This window comes from Cucurbita moschata, unplaced genomic scaffold, assembly GCF_002738365.1.
Source record: "Cucurbita moschata cultivar Rifu unplaced genomic scaffold, Cmos_1.0 Cmo_Scf00020, whole genome shotgun sequence".
NCBI classification, from domain to species: Eukaryota; Viridiplantae; Streptophyta; class Magnoliopsida; order Cucurbitales; family Cucurbitaceae; genus Cucurbita; species Cucurbita moschata.
In genome coordinates this window covers 2,217,728-2,236,143 of record NW_019268536.1, presented here as the reverse complement: position 1 = coordinate 2,236,143, position 18,416 = coordinate 2,217,728, and the positions used below count along the sequence as shown (strand labels likewise).

The 18,416-nt window shown below is 35.7% G+C and overlaps 4 protein-coding genes across 6 annotated transcripts; 1 reads left to right on the top strand and 3 right to left on the bottom strand.

Annotated features, from left to right (window-relative positions):
* Positions 1-1,037: 1,037 nt before the first annotated feature.
* On the bottom strand, positions 1,038-6,585 carry LOC111457512 (signal recognition particle 54 kDa protein 2). Its single transcript, XM_023099738.1, has 10 exons — positions 6,234-6,585; positions 4,633-4,732; positions 4,132-4,285; positions 3,481-3,631; positions 3,252-3,400; positions 2,812-2,912; positions 2,570-2,727; positions 1,862-1,976; positions 1,221-1,749; positions 1,038-1,160 (listed from the first exon to the last, which is right to left on the bottom strand). Exons 1-9 carry the CDS (start codon positions 6,462-6,464, stop codon positions 1,421-1,423), a joined length of 1,488 nt encoding a protein of 495 aa, XP_022955506.1. The 5' UTR covers positions 6,465-6,585; the 3' UTR covers positions 1,038-1,160; positions 1,221-1,420.
* Positions 6,586-7,488: 903 nt separating this feature from the next.
* On the top strand, positions 7,489-9,162 carry LOC111457518. 2 transcript variants are annotated; one of them, XM_023099744.1, is made up of 2 exons: positions 7,489-7,813; positions 8,826-9,162. In XM_023099744.1, the coding sequence occupies exons 1-2, from the start codon at positions 7,604-7,606 to the stop codon at positions 9,015-9,017; spliced, it is 402 nt and encodes a 133-aa protein (XP_022955512.1). In that variant the 5' UTR covers positions 7,489-7,603; the 3' UTR covers positions 9,018-9,162. The 2 variants fall into 2 exon arrangements, with proteins under 2 accessions (XP_022955512.1, XP_022955513.1); XM_023099745.1 differs by having other exon boundaries at positions 7,500-7,813; positions 8,829-9,124.
* A 38-nt stretch (positions 9,163-9,200) lies between these two features.
* LOC111457514 lies at positions 9,201-11,678 on the bottom strand. Its single transcript, XM_023099741.1, has 5 exons — positions 11,351-11,678; positions 10,868-11,000; positions 10,024-10,244; positions 9,677-9,850; positions 9,201-9,539 (listed from the first exon to the last, which is right to left on the bottom strand). The coding sequence occupies exons 1-5, from the start codon at positions 11,519-11,521 to the stop codon at positions 9,453-9,455; spliced, it is 786 nt and encodes a 261-aa protein (XP_022955509.1). The 5' UTR covers positions 11,522-11,678; the 3' UTR covers positions 9,201-9,452.
* A 735-nt stretch (positions 11,679-12,413) lies between these two features.
* Positions 12,414-17,784, bottom strand: LOC111457513 (protein RAE1-like). 2 transcript variants are annotated; one of them, XM_023099740.1, is made up of 12 exons: positions 17,596-17,784; positions 17,438-17,501; positions 17,221-17,307; positions 16,904-16,981; positions 16,620-16,813; positions 15,750-15,891; positions 15,558-15,638; positions 15,200-15,328; positions 14,109-14,186; positions 13,415-13,486; positions 12,810-12,890; positions 12,414-12,712 (listed from the first exon to the last, which is right to left on the bottom strand). In XM_023099740.1, exons 2-12 carry the CDS (start codon positions 17,477-17,479, stop codon positions 12,662-12,664), a joined length of 1,035 nt encoding a protein of 344 aa, XP_022955508.1. In that variant the 5' UTR covers positions 17,480-17,501; positions 17,596-17,784; the 3' UTR covers positions 12,414-12,661. The 2 variants fall into 2 exon arrangements, with proteins under 2 accessions (XP_022955508.1, XP_022955507.1); XM_023099739.1 differs by having other exon boundaries at positions 17,438-17,489; positions 17,596-17,783.
* Between the last annotated feature and the right edge of the window lie 632 nt (positions 17,785-18,416).

The window sequence follows — 18,416 nt, the reverse complement described above, 5'->3', positions numbered from 1 at the left end:
ACTTTGAACCTAGTTCAACTGATTTAGTAGTCATATTTCGATCATTTCCTTGTTGAACTTATAAGACCAAATTCTCTTTATAGTAAAAGAGAGAATTTTAGCCACCAAATCAATTTATATCGAAAACTTTCAATTTCATCGAACACTATTTGACACTTACTTTACTTTTGCTATTCATCCGCTAATTATAGCAAAAAAGTAAGGTATAAAACTCTAAAAGCTCTCTAATTTGAAACTAATGGTTCAAAATTAGAACTAGTTCAAAAAGCTATTTCATTTGATTTTTAATGAGCAATTTGGTTATAATCCACTCACAAATGAAGTCCGCCCCTTTTGAACTAGTGAGAGAGTAGGGTTGAGATTCTAGAGTTGAGGTTCTATTATTCAAGTAGTGAGATCAGACCTAAGAGAATTTGAAATTATATTCTCATTTCCTTATTTGGTTAAGTCCCCAAAATGATTGATATAATGAATCAACTACAAGAATCATTCTCACCCATGCAAATCAAAATACAAACTTTCACAAGTAGAAATTCATATAACTCATGATTAAAATCAAGTTATATACGATCATAGTTCACTCTTGTAAAAGTACATTATATTACATTCATATGTCCGAACATGAAAGATTTAAATCAAATTAGGGGTCGTATTAATAATTTTTTTTATTTATCATATTTTATATTATAAATTTTTTATAGTTATTATTTTATAATATATATGTAATATTATATTATACACATTTTAGGTTTTTTTCCTTAAAAAAATGACTTACTAACACAAAATACTATAAATTTATATTAAATAAAACCATCAATTTTTTTTTTTTTTAATATCTGAATATAAGATTTTACATTAGATAAAATATTTCTTAACCACATTTTACATTTTACTAAGAGAGCTACATTTTAATACCTTTGTAATTTCTGATGTCTAAGATTATCCCTAAGATTAAAACAAAAAAACAAAATGTAATATATATATATATATATAGAAGTTCGACCAATGCAGCACAAAATTTTAAACTCTATTTATGATTTGACAGAGAAAGCATCAAGAATCTATATCCTCTTCTAAATATTTTAAACATCTTGAACAAAGAACAATGGGGGGGTGTGGGGAGGGCGAAATTCCGGAGTCAAAAAGGGGTAAAAACATAGTCGACGTTTCTCACTTGTTAGTCCGACCTTTTTGGATATTTGAAGAAGGCAGGTTTGGAACCCTAACTGTCCCGACTGCAACCATGCTAGAGAATAAATCAAGTATACATATTTGTTCTATGACTTAATCAATCCACTAAAATCGTCAACCTCATCGTCTTCTTCCCGCTAGAAAATCAGTATTGCCACGCGTTCTACGTGCTGCATGACGATCCAATTGTTGCAACATGAGAATTTAAACCAAACTTCCAATCAAAGCTCTACTTGTCTCCACCTCCAAACATCCCCATCATATCTTTATTCGAACCCATTTGCTTCATCAAGCTCTGTAGGCCACCCATCCCGCCAATTTGCTTCAAAATCTGGGGAGGAAGGACCTTACTCATGTGCTGTGCATTCATATTTCGAGATAGCGCGCTCATTTCGCCCTTCTTTGGGATCTTGAGCCCTTTCATCTTGCTCCATACCTTGGCAAGACGCTTGTACTCTTCCATCATTTCCATTACTTCCTGAACACGGCGACCTGAACCTCGTGCTATTCGCATCATTCGCGACTCATTCATGAGCTTTGGGTTTGAGCTATCCAATTCTGTTTAACAAATGAAATCCATGCATGAGGATCATTAACAACAAATTCAAAAGGAACCAGAATATTCATAGCAAGAAAAGAAGGAAGGGATATATGGATAATTTCAACTTGCCTTCATCTGTCATTGAGTCCATCATGGTCATGTAACGCTTTAGTTTCGCCTGGCTTTCCTTTTCACGTCCTTTCGGCATCAATTCAGCACTAAATCCAGGAAGCATTGAAAATACCTAAACAGACCAGTTCTTAGAGTAATGCTTATACATTGAAAAAGTCATTGATATAAAGAAAAACTGCAACAAGAGAATAACAAGCTCAACCGCCTACTTTTCAGAATAAGCAATTAGAGTATACCAAGTATTTAGAGCAGGCCTATGTTCAAATTACAGAAAAACACGCATTTTTTATCCTGTGAACTGGGGTAGCTAGCACTTATAATGCTCTGGACCCCAATGTCTCAATCTTACCAATTAAAAAACCTATTTGCTACGAAAGTTGCAGAAGAAACGCTTCTGTAAATAAAAATGTGTAGGAAGACATATTGTTAACTTGCTTAATCAATATTACAATACACCTTTGTCTTCCCCCATAAAGTGTCGTATTGCAAGAAACAGAAGGTATTTCTAAGATTTAAATTCATTCATCTTAGTAGTGTAAAGATTAGAACCAGAGGAAAAAGCTCTTACTATTGTGAACCTTTAAGCCACAATACTACCCACAAATCTCCCTCAGAAATTTCAAAAGGTCAACCTACTTTTTCTTCAAAAATATGGGAGAAGAAAATAATAAACTTACAGAGAATTATCTCGGGTATGAATAATACCTGGCTAATTGGACCCATCTTAAGTAATTTCTGAAACTGCTCGTACATAATCCTCAAAGTAAAATTTCCTTCTGAAAGCTTTTGTAAAAGCTCTGGTTGCTGATCCATTGGCACGACTTCATGAATTTTATCCATGAATCCAGACCAATCTCCCATGCCTAAATAATTGACACAGTCTGCTTAATGAACAGGAACATTACGGCAACTGACGTGAACAAGTTCAGATTTAATAGAAAAATCACCTAGGAGACGGCTGACAAATGGTTTAACATCAAAAACTTCAAACTCATCCATGTGTTCTCCTGTCCCTATGAAAATGACTGGACTCTTTGTCGCTGCAACACTGCAACAATAAGTAGAACATGAAGAAAGAGATTTAACTCAATGATACTCTGTTCATCTATATATCGTTCACAGACAAATATGCACACAGTGTATCCCGGAAAAGAGAACCATAAATGCAAAACAAAATTTGACAAAATATCTTTCTACGCATCAATTGACGAAGTCATTTGATCAGGAACTTAATCAAACAATAAATCTGAAGAACTTCAACAGAAAATTTTCATAAGGCTCACAAACTACAAAGCACGGTTTTTCGCAAAACAATCTGCACAGTATGATTTTTCATCCCAAAAAAATAATAATAATAAAAGGAGAAAAAACAGCTTTGAAAACTTACGCACTAAGAGCACCACCTCCCTTTGCGTGACCATCCATTTTGGTCACAATCACAGCGCCAACTGCAACACTTTGTTTGAATGCTTGAGCTTGGTCAAATGCTGCTTGACCAATACTGCTATCCATGACAAATATAACAAGATCCGGTTTCTGGACAAGGCAAAGAACGGTAAGTAATTTTAACAAGTCATCATCGAATGGCCATAAAAAAATAAGTACAAGAAAAATACCGTTGCTTCAGAAACTTGACGCATTTCTTCAAAAAGAGCAGCTTCCTGTTTGTGACGCCCACTGGTATCAACAATTATGAGATCACAATTTTCTTTCTTGAATCTTTCCACACCTTCCTCCGCAATTTTTACAGGATCTGATTCCATGTAACTACAAAAGGGGAAATAGAGAATAATTGAAATACTGAATAATACCTTGATGAATAAATCAAGCACACTGCAGACAGAAAGAAATTTTTTACGTATAAACGTAAGAAATACAAAGCAAAGGAATAAAAAATGAGGAAATGCGCACACATATGAATAAACATTTTTATAGTCTAAATACGCCTGGAATCATAAACTAGGAAGGAAACATGTGTCCCAGTTCTTTTACGGTGTTGTCCTCTTTAGAACTCTTCTTGCTAAGAGGAAACTACTTTCCGGCATCGATCCTTGTGTTTGACAGTATTGGAGTTTTAAGCTTTCTTTCTTTTAGCACAGCACATTTGTGATGTGGTTGGGGATTGGGGGAGGGTGAGATATGGAAGGTATAAATCACTAATTTGGTAAAACCGCCCGTCATATATAGTTACTATTATTTAAAATAAAAGTAACTTCCATGATCACAGAAATGCATAGTCAACTCAATAATACATATGCACTATCTACCTTCCATAAAAGGGAATCTTTGCTTTGGTTGCATTCTGCTTCAATTGATCAAAAGCACCAGCTCTGAATGTATCTGCACAGACCAAAGCAGGCTTCCAGCCTTTCTTCTGATGATAATATGCATACTTCGTACATGTTGTGGTTTTCCCAGACCCTGAGTTTTAGATATTTAAAAAAGTATATAATAATCAGTAACACGCAGAAAAAACTGAGAGAGTAAAAAGAAAACATAGATTCCATGCCTGGGCAATATAATTCAACAGGAATGTATTATGATTTATGAGAGAAATCCTTAATCAAAATATAACTAGAAATCTTTCCGATGCTCAATCATGATTAAAAAACTCCAGATAGTAGCTTTAAATTTCTTCTTGACAGATTCAAATAGTGACAAAAAATGATAAGAGCAATGAGCCCTTATCGTTCTAAATTGTAGCACGCCACATTTAAGTGGATCATTAAACAAGTACTGAAGGCAACAATCTTACAGCTGTTACATACCTTGCAAACCAACAAACATGACAACACTTGGTTTTCCTTTCTTTGGTGTAAAAGAAGGCTTCCCAGGATCTAGCATTTTGCACAGTTCATTAAATACAGCCTACAGAGGGAGAAGAGAAAACCTCTTAAAACCTAGCTTACCAATAAATAGTACAAATAGGTGAGTTAAAGAGTTGCATTAGATGGATCATGTAGCGCAAGTTCTAAAGATTCCCATCAAAAGAAATGTAATATCTAAGAAGGGTACAGTTACAGAATGGCAAAAGTAACCAATAAAATGAGTAAAGTTGTTCGGCATGGTTTTAATATCATAAATAGTTTTAAAAATGATGAAGGATATAGCATCTTCAAATACTTACTGCTGGAAATGAACCTTGGTTGGTTATAAATATCACACACTGTGAAAAGAAGAATGTACTCCAATCACCTTCGTTTATCCACTTCAGTTTTGCTTTTACTACCTTCAACTTGTTTCTTCCTTTTTATCACAAGGTCACACTCTTGAGGCTAACCTCTCTTTCGTAAGCTTTTTAAAAGAGCGCTTCTTTCATCCAAGTCATCCAAAGGGTGGAGGACCACATTTAATAAAACAAGTCCATAAAGAGATGGGCCAAAGATCTGAAGTTGATCTAGGATTTTAAGATTGTTTAACGTTCTAAAAAAACATCCATTCAACATCTAGAAAGTAAGAACAGGTCTACTCTACAGCTCGTCAACATTGAGCAGAAAGACTAGACAAAGTGATAGACCCATTCAGGTGAGGATGAACCAGTCTACAATATTCCTATTGAGAGCCCTCATAGACTTAGTGGTTCTATCCCCCCAACAAAACAGAGCCAAATAACTTTGGAATCCCCAGCCAAATCCAAAAAATGGCCACGAAAATCAAAAAGGCCCAACACATCCCAAGGTTTCTCTCTACCCTGGCCCTTAGGTTGTTCTCTATTTCTCTTGTTTAATCCTATTGCGTTTCTTATCTAAACAGAACTCATCCCAAAATGCATCTCTCATCCTGTAGGTGGCAAGGCCATGAACACCACTAAACCAAACAGACCGGTCATCCAAGCAGGAAAACTGAATGGATAAGGTGAAACAGCCCTAAAATAGAACAAAACTCGGTTCCCATAGAACAATGAAGCCAATGGAAGTACCAACCAACTCTGGCCGGTTATCTCTACAACAGCATTTTATTTCATTTCGAAAAATTGGAATGCCAAATAGCAATTGCAACAGTAACCCTCTAGTATACAAATTCCAAAATATGGTACATTTATAAACTTCGACAAGTGTATATATATATATAAACACACACACACGCACACACACACACAATTAATAACGCTCAGAAAGATTTTGCATTGCACTTAAATTCTCGTAGTATGTAATCCACTATATGGACGAGAAATTAAAAAGTCGTTGAGCGCTGAGATAGAGAAACAAGAAACTAGTTCCACATTCAGCTACAGCTATCACAGTCAACTTTAGTTTCATAAATTACCTCCGCAACACCAAAGCATCAAAATTAAACAATAAAAGTACTCATCGCTCACGACGATAATATGGAAAAGGAAAATGAAAATACAAAACGAAACAAAACATACCTGTTGAATGATCTTGCGCTTATTGTGACCAGCGGCGAGGTCATCCAGATTGACAATTTTCTTAATATTGGTCTGCATATCGCGGACGAGCTTGAATTGAACATCGGATTGAAGAAGAGCGCGGGTGATCTCGTTGAGACATTCATTCAAAACCTTCTCGTCGATCACCGTCGCATTGCTCATCTGCTGGAGAGCACGAGAAATGCTCCCCCCAAGCTGTGCTAACACCATCTTCGCTGACTCTTCGAAATCTGGATTCGAATTGTTGGTCGATTAAGCGAGGTTTTAGAATAGGGTTCCGATTTGGGGATTTCTGAAAATTCAGCAACCTTCTTCTTCGCCTTTCAGAGGCTAACGCGGAGTGGTAATGTCAAAAATCCGATTAGAAAACTAAATGGCTATCTTATTATATTATGGGCCTGCCCGCAGCAGATCCCAGCTTTGAGCCGTTTTCTTTTTTTTTTTTTTTTTTTTTTTTTTTTTAATTTACTTTGAATTGGATTTCATTTTCCTCTTATTTATCCATTAACTTTAAAATAGGATCATTATTAAGACCAACCCAATATTATAAAAATAAATCAAAAATAAAAATTACCCTCGATATGATCTTCATAATGTTATAAGAGTTGAAATTCTCGGGCGTATTTATAGTAGAATTGACCTTTTTTTTTTTTCTGATGATATCACTTGTCACAATCACGCTCTTGTGGCAGCGAGACAACAATTATGCATCACTTATTTTAAACCAGTTAAAAGTTAGTCGTGTAAAATTTGGACTTCACAGACAACGTTCACATATACTTGATCCTCGGTTCATGCCTGAGAGACGTTTTAGAAAAACATGAGTGAATAAATACGTTACGTTAAATATACAAACAAAAAGTATTATAAACTAAAATAATTAACATTTATTGTTATTTTAATGATAAATTGTGTTGCCCTTCATTCTAAATCTTCAATTTTATTTAGTTAAATTTTAATTATTTTATAAAATTATGGCAATTTTTACTTTATTTAAATTCCTCACATTCACTATTGACATTTTATATATAAAAATAAAATACAATTTTAAAAAATATATAATTCAACAAGTTGGATAAATACAAAATATATATATATATATATATATATATATATATAATAATTCATGTCATATTTATTTAAACAATATGATTTGAAAAATTGAAATAAGGCTGCAAAATGGATAAAAAAATGATTTTTTTTTTCCATTAAAATTAAATATCTGATTAAATGGAAAAAGAACGAACCAAACAGAACTTTGCGGACGTGGCCAACAACTACGGGCGCAGAGTGAAGGAGCAAAGATAATTTTGCGGTGGGCGTTAAAAGAGAAGAGGATAAGAGAGAAAATGGCAGCGACGGCGGCAGCAACCGGAGCTTGGAAGATCGGCGTTCCGGCTCCGGTCAAATCTGAAAAGAAGCCGCCGACGAACTTCACGAGGCTCACAGTTCGCTATCCAAATTGCTTTCTCAATACGCGGCCGAAAGTTCCTGCCATTCGAGCACTTGGACAAGAAGGGAATTCGAGCGGCGGCGACGACGACACCGGCATCAGTCAGGTGTGTGTTTCTTTCTAATTGTGTCTTCAAGTTAATACGCTTTGCATATTTCTGATACCACTTGATAATTCTAGGGCTAATTAGCTGAATAATCTAGGCTGAATGCGGGAGAAATCGATAGAATTCTATAATTGACCACTTTTACTGTATTTGACGAGGAAATCTGGAATTGAGTATACCAGCTGCATCAGGTTCTTGTTAGGTCGAGTATGCGTTCCTCTCGTCTTTCGATAATCAAACCTGGAAAAAGAATGGATTTCATGTTCACGATGATTTATTGTAACGGTACAAGCCCACTACTAGCAGAATTCTCGATGTTTCGTTCTCCTCCCCCACCGATGTGGGATCATTTATTGTAACGGCACAAGCTCACTGCTAGCAGATACTGTCCTCGATGTTTCATTCTCTTCCCCAGCCGACGTGGGATCTCACAATCCACCCCCTTTCAAGTCCTAGCGTCCTCGTTGGCACTCGTTCTCTTCTCCAATCGATATGAGACCCCCAAATCCACTCCCTTCAAGATCCAGTGTCATTGCTTGCACATCACCTCATGTCCACTGTCTTCGAGGCTCAGCTTCCTCGCTAACACATCGCCTTGTGTTCACCCCCTTTTGAGGCTTAACCTCCTCACCGGCACATCACCCCGTGTCTGGCTCTAATACCATTTGTAACGGTCCAAGCCCACCGCTAACAAATATTGTCCTACTTTGGCTTTTCCTTTCAGACCTACCCTCAAAGGTTTTTAAAACATCTGTTAGGGAGAGGTTTCCACACCCTTTATAAAGGGTGTTTCGTTCTCCTTCCCAACCGATGTGAGATCTCACATTTATCCATGCATTCTCAACTCTAATATGTATCCAATTCATTTTTAGACAATTTCCTTTCAAGATCATCATCATAGTTCAGTAAATTCGGAATGAGTATAATCAATAATTATGGGGTAAGATCTAAAAGAGGATGATATGAGGATATATAGCAACAATTTATTCACTTACTGTGTACTATGATGCAGGAGGATGTGCAGTTTGTGTTGAAAATGGCAGCAGGTTCCATAGCAGTGGGCGGTGGAATAAAGTATGGAAGCATAATCTTTCCGGAGATGACCAAACCCAATATTGTACAAGCTCTTATTATGGTATCAACTCCTGTGGTTGTAGCCATATGGCTTTTGATCAACCAAAGTCGTCAAGACAGACAAAGCTAACAACAATCAACTACTCCTTTCGTTTTTTACAAGGAATTGCTTGTTAAAAACACTGGAAATTGAATTGTTTTGTTATCCAGATCGTGATGAAAACCATGAAATCTCTCTGAAAATGGGTTATAATCAAAATGACGATAATTTCATCTCCCAGATCGTGATCGTGATGAAAACGATGTAATCATTGAGCTAAACAAGGACTTTTATTGAAATCTATGGGGGAAACAATAGTTGATGGTATGACAGTCACCAATCCAGGGATGGTATGACCAAACTCAAACTAAAAAAACAAACTGATTAGCAGTACCTCTATTCATAGGAAACTGACATGCTAATGAATATGCTCCATTCCTCCCTGCTCTCCCTTTCCTTCTCGGACTCATGCTCAACTAGTTTCTTTCTGCAACCAATAATTTAGATCAATTAAATTTCTCTTTGCTAGAACACATCAGGATGGAAGCGTCCCGGAATCGAGCTGCTTTGTTCAGTCTGCTTCAAATGCATTGTCAAAGCATAATTGTTTATCTGTATAACAAAACCAACAGGATTTTTTTTTTCAACTGGTCAGAAAAAGTTGCATCGACACAAACATGTTTAAGAACTTAAACCGGGACAGTTGATAATTGGCAAGAAACTTAGAAAAGTTGTACATTTATTCTCACCTCTAGGGTTCTGAGCTGCTCCTGATATTGACATACCAACTGTTTGAGATGCTGCAACTCTATATTCTTACCCTCAAATTCCTTCTGACGTTCATGCTGAATGGCGACCGCCCGCTTAAGAATCGTATTTTCTCGTAGAAGTACTTCAATTTGTTCCTTCAGTTGCATATTTTCCTGGGTGACAGTGAAAAGAACATAAGTTTACAAGCAAATAGCATGTTTAACAAGCAAATAACCCCAAACCAATTCTAACTGCATTCTAATGCTCCAAAAACCCTACCAGTATCCCAAAATTGTAACCCAAGGATGTGGAAAATTATTTGTAGTGGCCATTAAAACTTTAATACCTTGTGGAAATTTTGTGCAGCATCAACACCAGCACTTGCACTAATTGAGTTCTCTAAAGCCTCCAATGCTCTTGCTGCACGACTCCTGGCATCAGCTACGTCGATAGCGCTCACCATTTCCACAACAAACAAGTCAATCCATTTTCTACCATCGAGAGAAACACTGCTCGGTACTGAACAATTCTCAGAAGCAGCAGCCTCTCCATCATTAGCAAATGAACCTGAGAATTTTTAAGCATGCACTGAATTATTGATCTTTATAGAGAAGTAATAAGATAAAATTTCAAGGATTACAAAAGGTTAACTGAAGTGCTTTCTGCAGAAACATGTACGATAAGTCCAACATTAATATCGTTTTAACAATGGACAGCGCTGAGAGGCATGGAAATAAATGTCAAGACTAGAAAAAAAAAAAAAAAAAACACATTATAAAACGATCAAGGGGCAACACAAGCATCAACCACAAATGAATTAAGGAAGATTATCGTTCCTCATGCAGCTTAATCTCCAGCAATTCAGAACTAAGGTAGCAAACCATTGAGTCTCTTATTCTAAGAGAATGGATGCATAGTAATCTGAATGCGAACTCCGTTTCTTGTTTTTCAAATCTTGATCAAAACCTAAACCCTCCTCTAATCTGCACAAGGCAAGGAGGATTCCAAACTAGTGACAGTAAGTTAGGGGGGGCCATTGGATCACTTCCATGAAATAAGCATGCATCAAATTCTTGAACAGGAATTTAATTTGAATGTGATGAATTCATCATCATAATATAATTAAAACGAATAGAAACAAAGAAGCTACATATGAAGCATCTCCTTTATTACTTAGCATTTTGTGATACCTTGATCCAAATTTGGCTCTGGTTCTGCAGTAGCAACAGGATTCTCAACAGCAGACCCCAAACACAGGTCACTCAAACTTTTGATGGCAGCATCCAAGTCGTTGCCACATTCTTCAAGGGCTCTCACGAGAAGCTGGGAAGGAAAAATCAAATTACGATCAAGAAAACCTTGGGAGATAGTATTAATTATAACATACAGGCAGCAGTTATGAAACAAGTCACCGAAAGAGATGCACTGCATTGCAAAATAAAACTGAATAGAACGACTAAAATTCCATGCCGCAAGTAAGTCGAATTAGTTGATATTGCACAATCCAGAGGCATATTTAAGCAATATATACAAGAAGAGAATAACAAGAGTCCCCCAAGGCTATCAAGATTCAGGCTATAATGGCATCAAGAAATATGAGATTACACAGAAGCAGGGAGTAAAAAACAGGAATTAAAATCGGAGTGAAAGAAAAAAGGGAAGTAAGAAGAAACCTGATGGTCCATGTGGGGAAACAAATGGTGGAGGTGGTCAATAAGAGAGGAGGGCGCAGGGAAAGTAATGGGAGAAGTAGAAGAGGAGCAGCGGAGGCGCTTGGAAATGGGAGGCGAAGGGGGGATTTCTTCAAAGAAGGATCTCTTGGTTCCGCACACCACAGCAGACATCGTCTCCGGGTAGTCGGTTGCAGAAACTAATGCCTAAGACCACCTTCGTCGCCGGAGCAACACAGGAATTGAAATCGGAGAAGACGAACAGAAAGGGAAAGCAAAGAGGTTAGGAAAGGAAGGAGAAGAAGAAGAAGAAAGGGAATGAAAGAATTTGATTTGTTTGGGGGATAGGTTTTTGTAACTCTCTGTTTTCCCCCTTTTCTAATGCATCAACAGAAAGGAGCGTTTAACGGCTTATTATTTACATACAATTAATTAATCAACGGAAAAAGAAAAAAAAACAAAATTAAATATCAAACGGTAGAGTCAAAGGATAGCTTTCTTATAATAATTAGGTTAAACTATAAAAATATCCGTTTAAAAACTTTCATTTGAACCAGTTTGTTCGAAACAATTCAAATTCTAGGGTCATGAACTCAATCCAAAAAGTCTTACCAAATTACTCGTTCCTATTTAATTATTCAATTTCGTAACTCAAAGAACTACAAAATTTTTAAAACGTTGGATAATTCTCTGATCTTCATTTCGTAACTCAAAGAACTACAAAATTTTTAAAACGTTGGATAATTCTCTGATCTTCATTTGTATATTTGATATATCTCTTAAGCATTTGAAATATTTATTGGGCGCTATCATGTAAAAGACCATGATTGATATTACAAGAACAAGTTATTTTGGGTATAGGTTGAGATATTACAAGAACAAGTTATTTTGGGTATAGGTTGAAAGGATTAAGTTTGATCGAGTAAAAACTTACGATTTTGAAGGATTAAAACGAACCACTCTAAACTTGGCTTCAGAAATATTATAAAAATCCTATCAATCAAACCAATTGGGTCATCAAAATTCTGCAATGTGCTTCAAATTAAAACAAAACTGTTCAACCTCGCTAAAAACATCACCACTGGTTATCAACTTGGTAAAAATTACAGTTTCTTAGCCGAAGGAAAACAACGGCAGTAGATCTCTTATGTATTTGAAAATTCAGTATTTCCAATCATACAAAAAGCCATACATGACGTTCTAAACTAGAAATATATTCAAGATTTTTGCAAACCTAGTTTAACCTATTAGTAATTTGACATTAAAGAATAAAGATACATTCGAAGGGGGGAAATGTAATCGATTTTACAGTGACTACTTTCTTCCGCTGCCCCCAACCCGAGGCTTGCCTTTAACCTCGGACTCCTACAACCAAAAGGCAAATTTCTCAGTCAGTTTTCAACGATATTCCAAATAAGAACAGAGAAAAAAAGGTAATAAAAAGATTATGTACACCAAGTACCTGTGGAAGGTGCAAGTAAATGCAAGTCTTTGCTGTTGCTGGGTTGTGATTTTCTGCCCCTTTACTCCAATCATAGCACACCTATAGAAATCCCACATGTCGAGTTCAGCTCACGTCAAATAATATCTTTCTAGCGTTCTTTAAAACTATGAACAGAAGTATTCCCGCTGTTTGCTAGAAAGAGATTTCAGTCTCAAGGAGTACGGGTACCATATCATGCGTATAACGTTAATACAACTTGCACATATTGGGGTCTGAAAGCTTTTCAATTAGAACTGGTTGAAACATTATAGTTTAAAGAGAAACATTGTAGGAATAAAGAAAAGGCTTCAAGGATAATAAGAAATTCAAGAGCCCTCCCTTGGGCCCCACTTCCGAGCTATTTGGAATGCTTATCTACTATTTTCTGAACACTCAATCCATTAAGTCTATTTGCAACGAAACTATGATATACCTCAAATGAAATGCACGTTGCTATAGTTGTTGGAAATAATGGATTATGATAGGTGCTCACGTAACATTTGAGGGAAGGTGGTGCAACTTAAAGAAGCAAGCATCAGCAAGTGATAAAAAATTAAAAGATTAATAATTAAGGTGATACGTACTGAATATGCAAATATCGACCCATCCTGGTTGAAAGTGCTACTACTTATGGGCTGACTGCATCGTAACATAGCCTGAAAGCAAAAAAGATAACCATTCACCATTCATTCATTAAGAAGAATACTCTAAATATTTTCTAGATGTTAATAAATTGAAGGAAAAGGTAGTGACCTGACACATAAAAGCCATACACTTAAGAGTTCTGTGTTGATTAATAGAACAGAACAGATAATTTGCTATAGAAGGAACTAATTGTAAAACTAGAACAAGTTGTATGCAGACATGTTCTTGCAGTTTTTTTTTTTTTTCCCTTTTCCCTGCTCTCAAGTTATTATAGATCTCTACACCTGCACTATCTCCCAAAAAAATATTTAGATGTTGGAGGTATTGCACAGGTTCATTTAATTCAAGTACATAGGTGAATATTAAGTTTCTCGTTAGTTTTTTACTCAATTTAATCTTCTCAAAAATGAATATACTGATTGTTCGTAAAGCTAACAACTGGAAATGAAGTTAAATTATGAAAATATTAATTGAGCCAAAAACTTGTTAGCAACTTGTTTTTGAGCATTATTCCCACCTAACAAGTTTTCTAAACGTAGTTCCGATGCAACCATAAGCTATTTTATACAGATGGAAGAAGACTGACAAAAGAGGATTATGTAGCTGTAAGTATAATAAATATATTGAATGCACCTTCAGCCTCTGTTTGCTATCCTTGTCCCAGAAATTAAAGGCACCATCTGACCCTGCAGTTGCAAAAGTGTGATGCACCTGAAAGAAAGTTCCGGTCAATAAATAGCAAGATTTAAAGAACCATTAATCAAGATGCTGCAAATTATGGCGAATTGGTAGCAGATAATCACTTATGAGCGCACCAATCAGAAAAAATCCTTGTCATCTTAAAAAATAGCCAACAACAGTACACTATCCTAGGTGAGAATGCCTTCCTTTTTCTTATGTCTTTGGGGGTAAATTAAATAAAAACGGAGGTCCAACTTCCTACTATGGAAAAACCACAAGGAAAAATTGACAGATGAAAAAAAAAATTTGCTCGTCTAGGGTGGAAGGATATTATTACGTAATGCAGTACCTTCTAACCTCCCTGAGTACTACAATTCGATTTTCCAAATGCCAATATGGATTGGGTGTATTTCTTTGGAGTGGAAATGAAGAGAAGAGGTCAATTAATTAGTTGGTTGGAACATGATTGCTAAGCTTGTGTGTAGTGACAGTTAAGGAGTCAGGAGCTTAAAAAATAAGAATCCAAACGGTGTAGAGATTTCCAGAGAGCCAAATAAGCAAGGGCACAAAGTGATGGTTAGAATTAATGGAAAAGAAGATTTTGGGAAGTATACTAGAACTAAAAGATCAGGAGGTGCCAGCTATCCATGGTGGATGATCATCACTGGAGTACAAGTTTGAGATGAGGAAGGGAAGGAAGCTTGAAAGCTTTTGCAGCTAATTGATGGCACTCGACTTGATTGGAGGAGGTAGAAAATTCCAGAATTTGATCTTGAAGGAGGTAGTAAATGTATTGTGTAAAATGAAAAGCCTCAATGTGGGTTTCTGAAGGGCGAAGACATATACAATAGGCTTCAATACATGTGCCTTTATTTAACGAATTTTAAATTCAAATGAGTGCAGTGCTCAAAAGCTGGAGAAGACTTCTCCCCTCTGATTTTCCAAAGTTCTTCTAGAAAGAAAAAAATTGGGAATTTGTGTAGTTTTGAAGTTTCTTGGATTTATTTATGCTTCAAAAAATAAATAATTTAATACAAACTTACGGGATGAAAGTTCAAGGAGTTGACAGAATATATCTCAGATCCATCCCTGTGGCACTTAAAAGTGAAATTCTTATTCGCCAAAGACTCATCAAGGTGATGAACACCAACCCTTCCCTCAATTGAACCAACCTGGAATGGTTAATGAACTCAAATTAAGCAATTTCACAGTAAGATCAACCTGTAAAGAAATAAGAATCTGGAAGTAGATTCTTATTCTGGAAGTAGTAGTAACTAAAATATCATCAAGACAGTCTCTTATCAAAAAAGTATATATATATATCATCAAGACATAATATAAGAATTATACTTGACAGCAAGTAACATCTAAACAAAGGAATATAAGGGATGGAAACATTACCAAAAAACCTTGCTGATCAGGAAAGGCAGCTACACATCTTGTTTGATACTTCAAGGGTGAAACAATTCTCTTAAATTCATTCTGTCACAGAAAGACCCCACACGCAGATGTCAAAAACTGAAATTTAAAGAATATTATACACAACTTCATATATTACATTGTAGAAGAAATGAGAGGAAAAAAAAACAATACCTGAGGATTTTGCAAGTTAAACACTATCAGATTTCTGTCTGCAGTACCAACTACCATTAGTGGATATCTCACTGTCATTGAATAACAGCGATCAGGAAGTTGTTGTGTATGCACTGGGTTTGGCTGCCTTGTATCCCAATACCTGAGAATTTATAGAACCCCATCAAATCTTTTCATCATAACTAGAAAACATAGGTAATCTACCACAATCTACAATTACACTTCCACATGGTAGAAAAACAAAAGGCAAAGGGTGAACATGTAGACCAGAAAAGGGTAAATTGTCTACCTTGGCAGGGCGCATTTGCTATTTTTCATCATAGTAACTAGGGACTGCAGTGATGCAAGTTCTAGAATATCAGAGAGAGAGAGAGAGAGAGAGAGACGGAGAGTCAGGTGCTTAGTGGATATGAACCCACTTATTTTCAGCAACATCTTTCATTTAAACCTGACTAATTGAAATGGTTCAACATGTAATTTTATGTTAAAACAAAATACACACTCATATTCATAATTAATCTTAGGAAGAAACATAAAACAGTGAAACCATTTGAGGAAAAAATTAAGGAGCAATACTACATCAACTCATGCCATAGAAAGGCAGAGGCCAGAGCCACATATCTTGCTTACACGTGCCTTAGTTTGAACAAACACGATGCCCACATCATAGATGAATGAAACGACATCAAAACAGGCTAGTGAGACAAATTGTTTGAAACTGACTCCTAGAATGTTTTTCGTGTTCCACAATAATGAACTGAGCTCTAATAGCGAAACTGTGCTACGCATATTAAAAAGAATATATGGATGTCACAGAACGCATGTTTTAATTACTTAAAGATAATTAAGAATCAACAGATTGGTGCTTACTTCAATGTCTTGTCCCAGCTTCCAGAGACTAATAGGCTCATCTCAGGGATCCACGCAACTTCTTTGACAGGTGCTTCATGCATGGCTACAGTCATGGCTTGGCCACCGGACAACAAGGGCCACATTTTAACTTGTTTGTCGCAGCCTCCAGAAAACACAGTTGTTCCATCGTCCTTCCACGCTGAGCATAAAACCTAATGTGCACGATAACTTAGCAACGTTTTGGATCTTACAGCAACAAAATTCTAATCAAACCACAAAATCAAAACTAAATTGTTATATACCGGTTGATCGTGAGATATAGAAGCCTTGGGCGTACTGGCAACATTACCCGCATTTTGCATTATTTCCCAACAACGAACCTGCAGAGCCATTACTATGAAATTATAGAATAAACTCGCAGACCTCGAAGACTATACATCAATTTGACATTCTCATAGCTAATTTGGATAGAAAACCTCGAAGAAAAGTAAAAATAGCAAGCAAAACTTTCTTATTCGCATAAAAGTAAACCCTAATCTGGATAGAAAATAAACAAAACGGTTAAATAAGGAAGTAAAAGCACAAAAAGAGTTGAAAAGAAGAGGAAAAAGAAAAGGACCTGATTATCCCATGAAGTGGCAACCAAGTGATTGGCCTTTGGACTAAAACTAAGGCTCGACACAGAATCACTCGGAGGCTGAGCAACCTAAAAACAGGCATTCAAAAAGAAACACAACAATTAAGTTTAAACCATACCAAACTAGGCATCGAACTGATTTACAAATGAAATCGAGTTCCAAAACTTACGCACGTTGCACACATCGATATTTACTTACCTCGAAGGATTTATTAGGGTTAGGATTCGCAAATGCAGACATTAGGAGCTACCTGCAAGTATCACAACGCGAAACATCAAGAGATTTGAAGAAATATACTGACATCATTCTACGTTAACAGAATTAAACAAAAGAGAGACATTTCGAGAGCGAATTACCTTCACCGTGTTTCCGAGGGGAAAAAAACAGAGATAAGCAACTCTGATTGCTCGGAGAGACAGCGATTTCGTCGTAAAGCTGAGACTGCGGCAGCTGAGAGTGCAGCGTGCGCGGGTGAAGTGGCTGGCAACGAGATGGCTGAACGTCAAAATAGGGCTTAGAAAAAACGATGGCTATTAACACAAAATTCAAAGAGATGGAAAATTAATCTTATAAATAGAATTTTTTTTTTTTTTTATATATAAACAATTAATAATTTAAAATATATTTGTGAATTTTATTTAATGAAAACAAAATAGATAGTTTCAATTTTAAAACTTTTATCTATTTGAAGAAAAACTGAATTATAAAAAATATATATATATATAATTTTATAATGCGGAATATCCGAGATAAATATATTATGATAAATAAAAACATATTTATAATTGATAGAAATATTTTTAAATTAATTGCAATCAAACAAATTATTCATTTAAAATAATTTAAAAATATATATAAAATATAATAACTGTTCCTTTCGAAAGCGCTTAAATTGGAAGCTATTAAAAATTGACCTTAAATTATAAGTTATTAAAAATTGACCCTGCTTAAATTAAAAGCTATTAAATGAAATTTTATCAATATAATTTTTAAAAATTCAAATTTCTATACCCAATTAAGAAATATATATATTATAATCGATCTTGAAGAGGGAAGTAAGGAGCTGCCTCTTAGCGATTATGTTCGGACATAGAACAAAAGTTGTTCGAGGGAAATTTCCTATGTTTTTTTTAGATTTATTGCTTTTAATATTACAATACAAATATAAATATATAAA

Bases quoted from the DNA above. Each gene is read 5' to 3' on its own strand.
- LOC111457512 (XM_023099738.1), bottom strand. From the start codon at position 6,464: ATGGTGTTAGCACAGCTTGGGGGGAGCATTTCTCGTGCTCTCCAGCAG. The intron at 4,286-4,632 runs GTATGTAACAGC...TCTAAAACTCAG, and splicing joins CATGTTTGTTGGTTTGCAAG to GGTCTGGGAAAACCACAACA. The intron at 2,728-2,811 runs GTGATTTTTCTA...TCAATTATTTAG, and splicing joins ATTTGTCAGCCGTCTCCTAG to GCATGGGAGATTGGTCTGGA.
- LOC111457518 (XM_023099744.1), top strand. From the start codon at position 7,604: ATGGCAGCGACGGCGGCAGCAACCGGAGCTTGGAAGATCGGCGTTCCG. The intron at 7,814-8,825 runs GTGTGTGTTTCT...ACTATGATGCAG, and splicing joins ACGACACCGGCATCAGTCAG to GAGGATGTGCAGTTTGTGTT.
- LOC111457514 (XM_023099741.1), bottom strand. From the start codon at position 11,521: ATGTCTGCTGTGGTGTGCGGAACCAAGAGATCCTTCTTTGAAGAAATC. The intron at 10,245-10,867 runs GTATCACAAAAT...AAAAATTCTCAG, and splicing joins AGAGCCAAATTTGGATCAAG to GTTCATTTGCTAATGATGGA. The intron at 9,851-10,023 runs GTATTAAAGTTT...ACTGTCACCCAG, and splicing joins CTGCACAAAATTTCCACAAG to GAAAATATGCAACTGAAGGA.
- LOC111457513 (XM_023099740.1), bottom strand. From the start codon at position 17,479: ATGTCTGCATTTGCGAATCCTAACCCTAATAAATCCTTCGAG. The intron at 17,308-17,437 runs GTAAGTAAATAT...GCCTGTTTTTAG, and splicing joins ACCCTAATAAATCCTTCGAG to GTTGCTCAGCCTCCGAGTGA. The intron at 14,187-15,199 runs GTAAGTTTGTAT...ACTTTCTTTCAG, and splicing joins ACTCCTTGAACTTTCATCCC to GTGCATCACACTTTTGCAAC.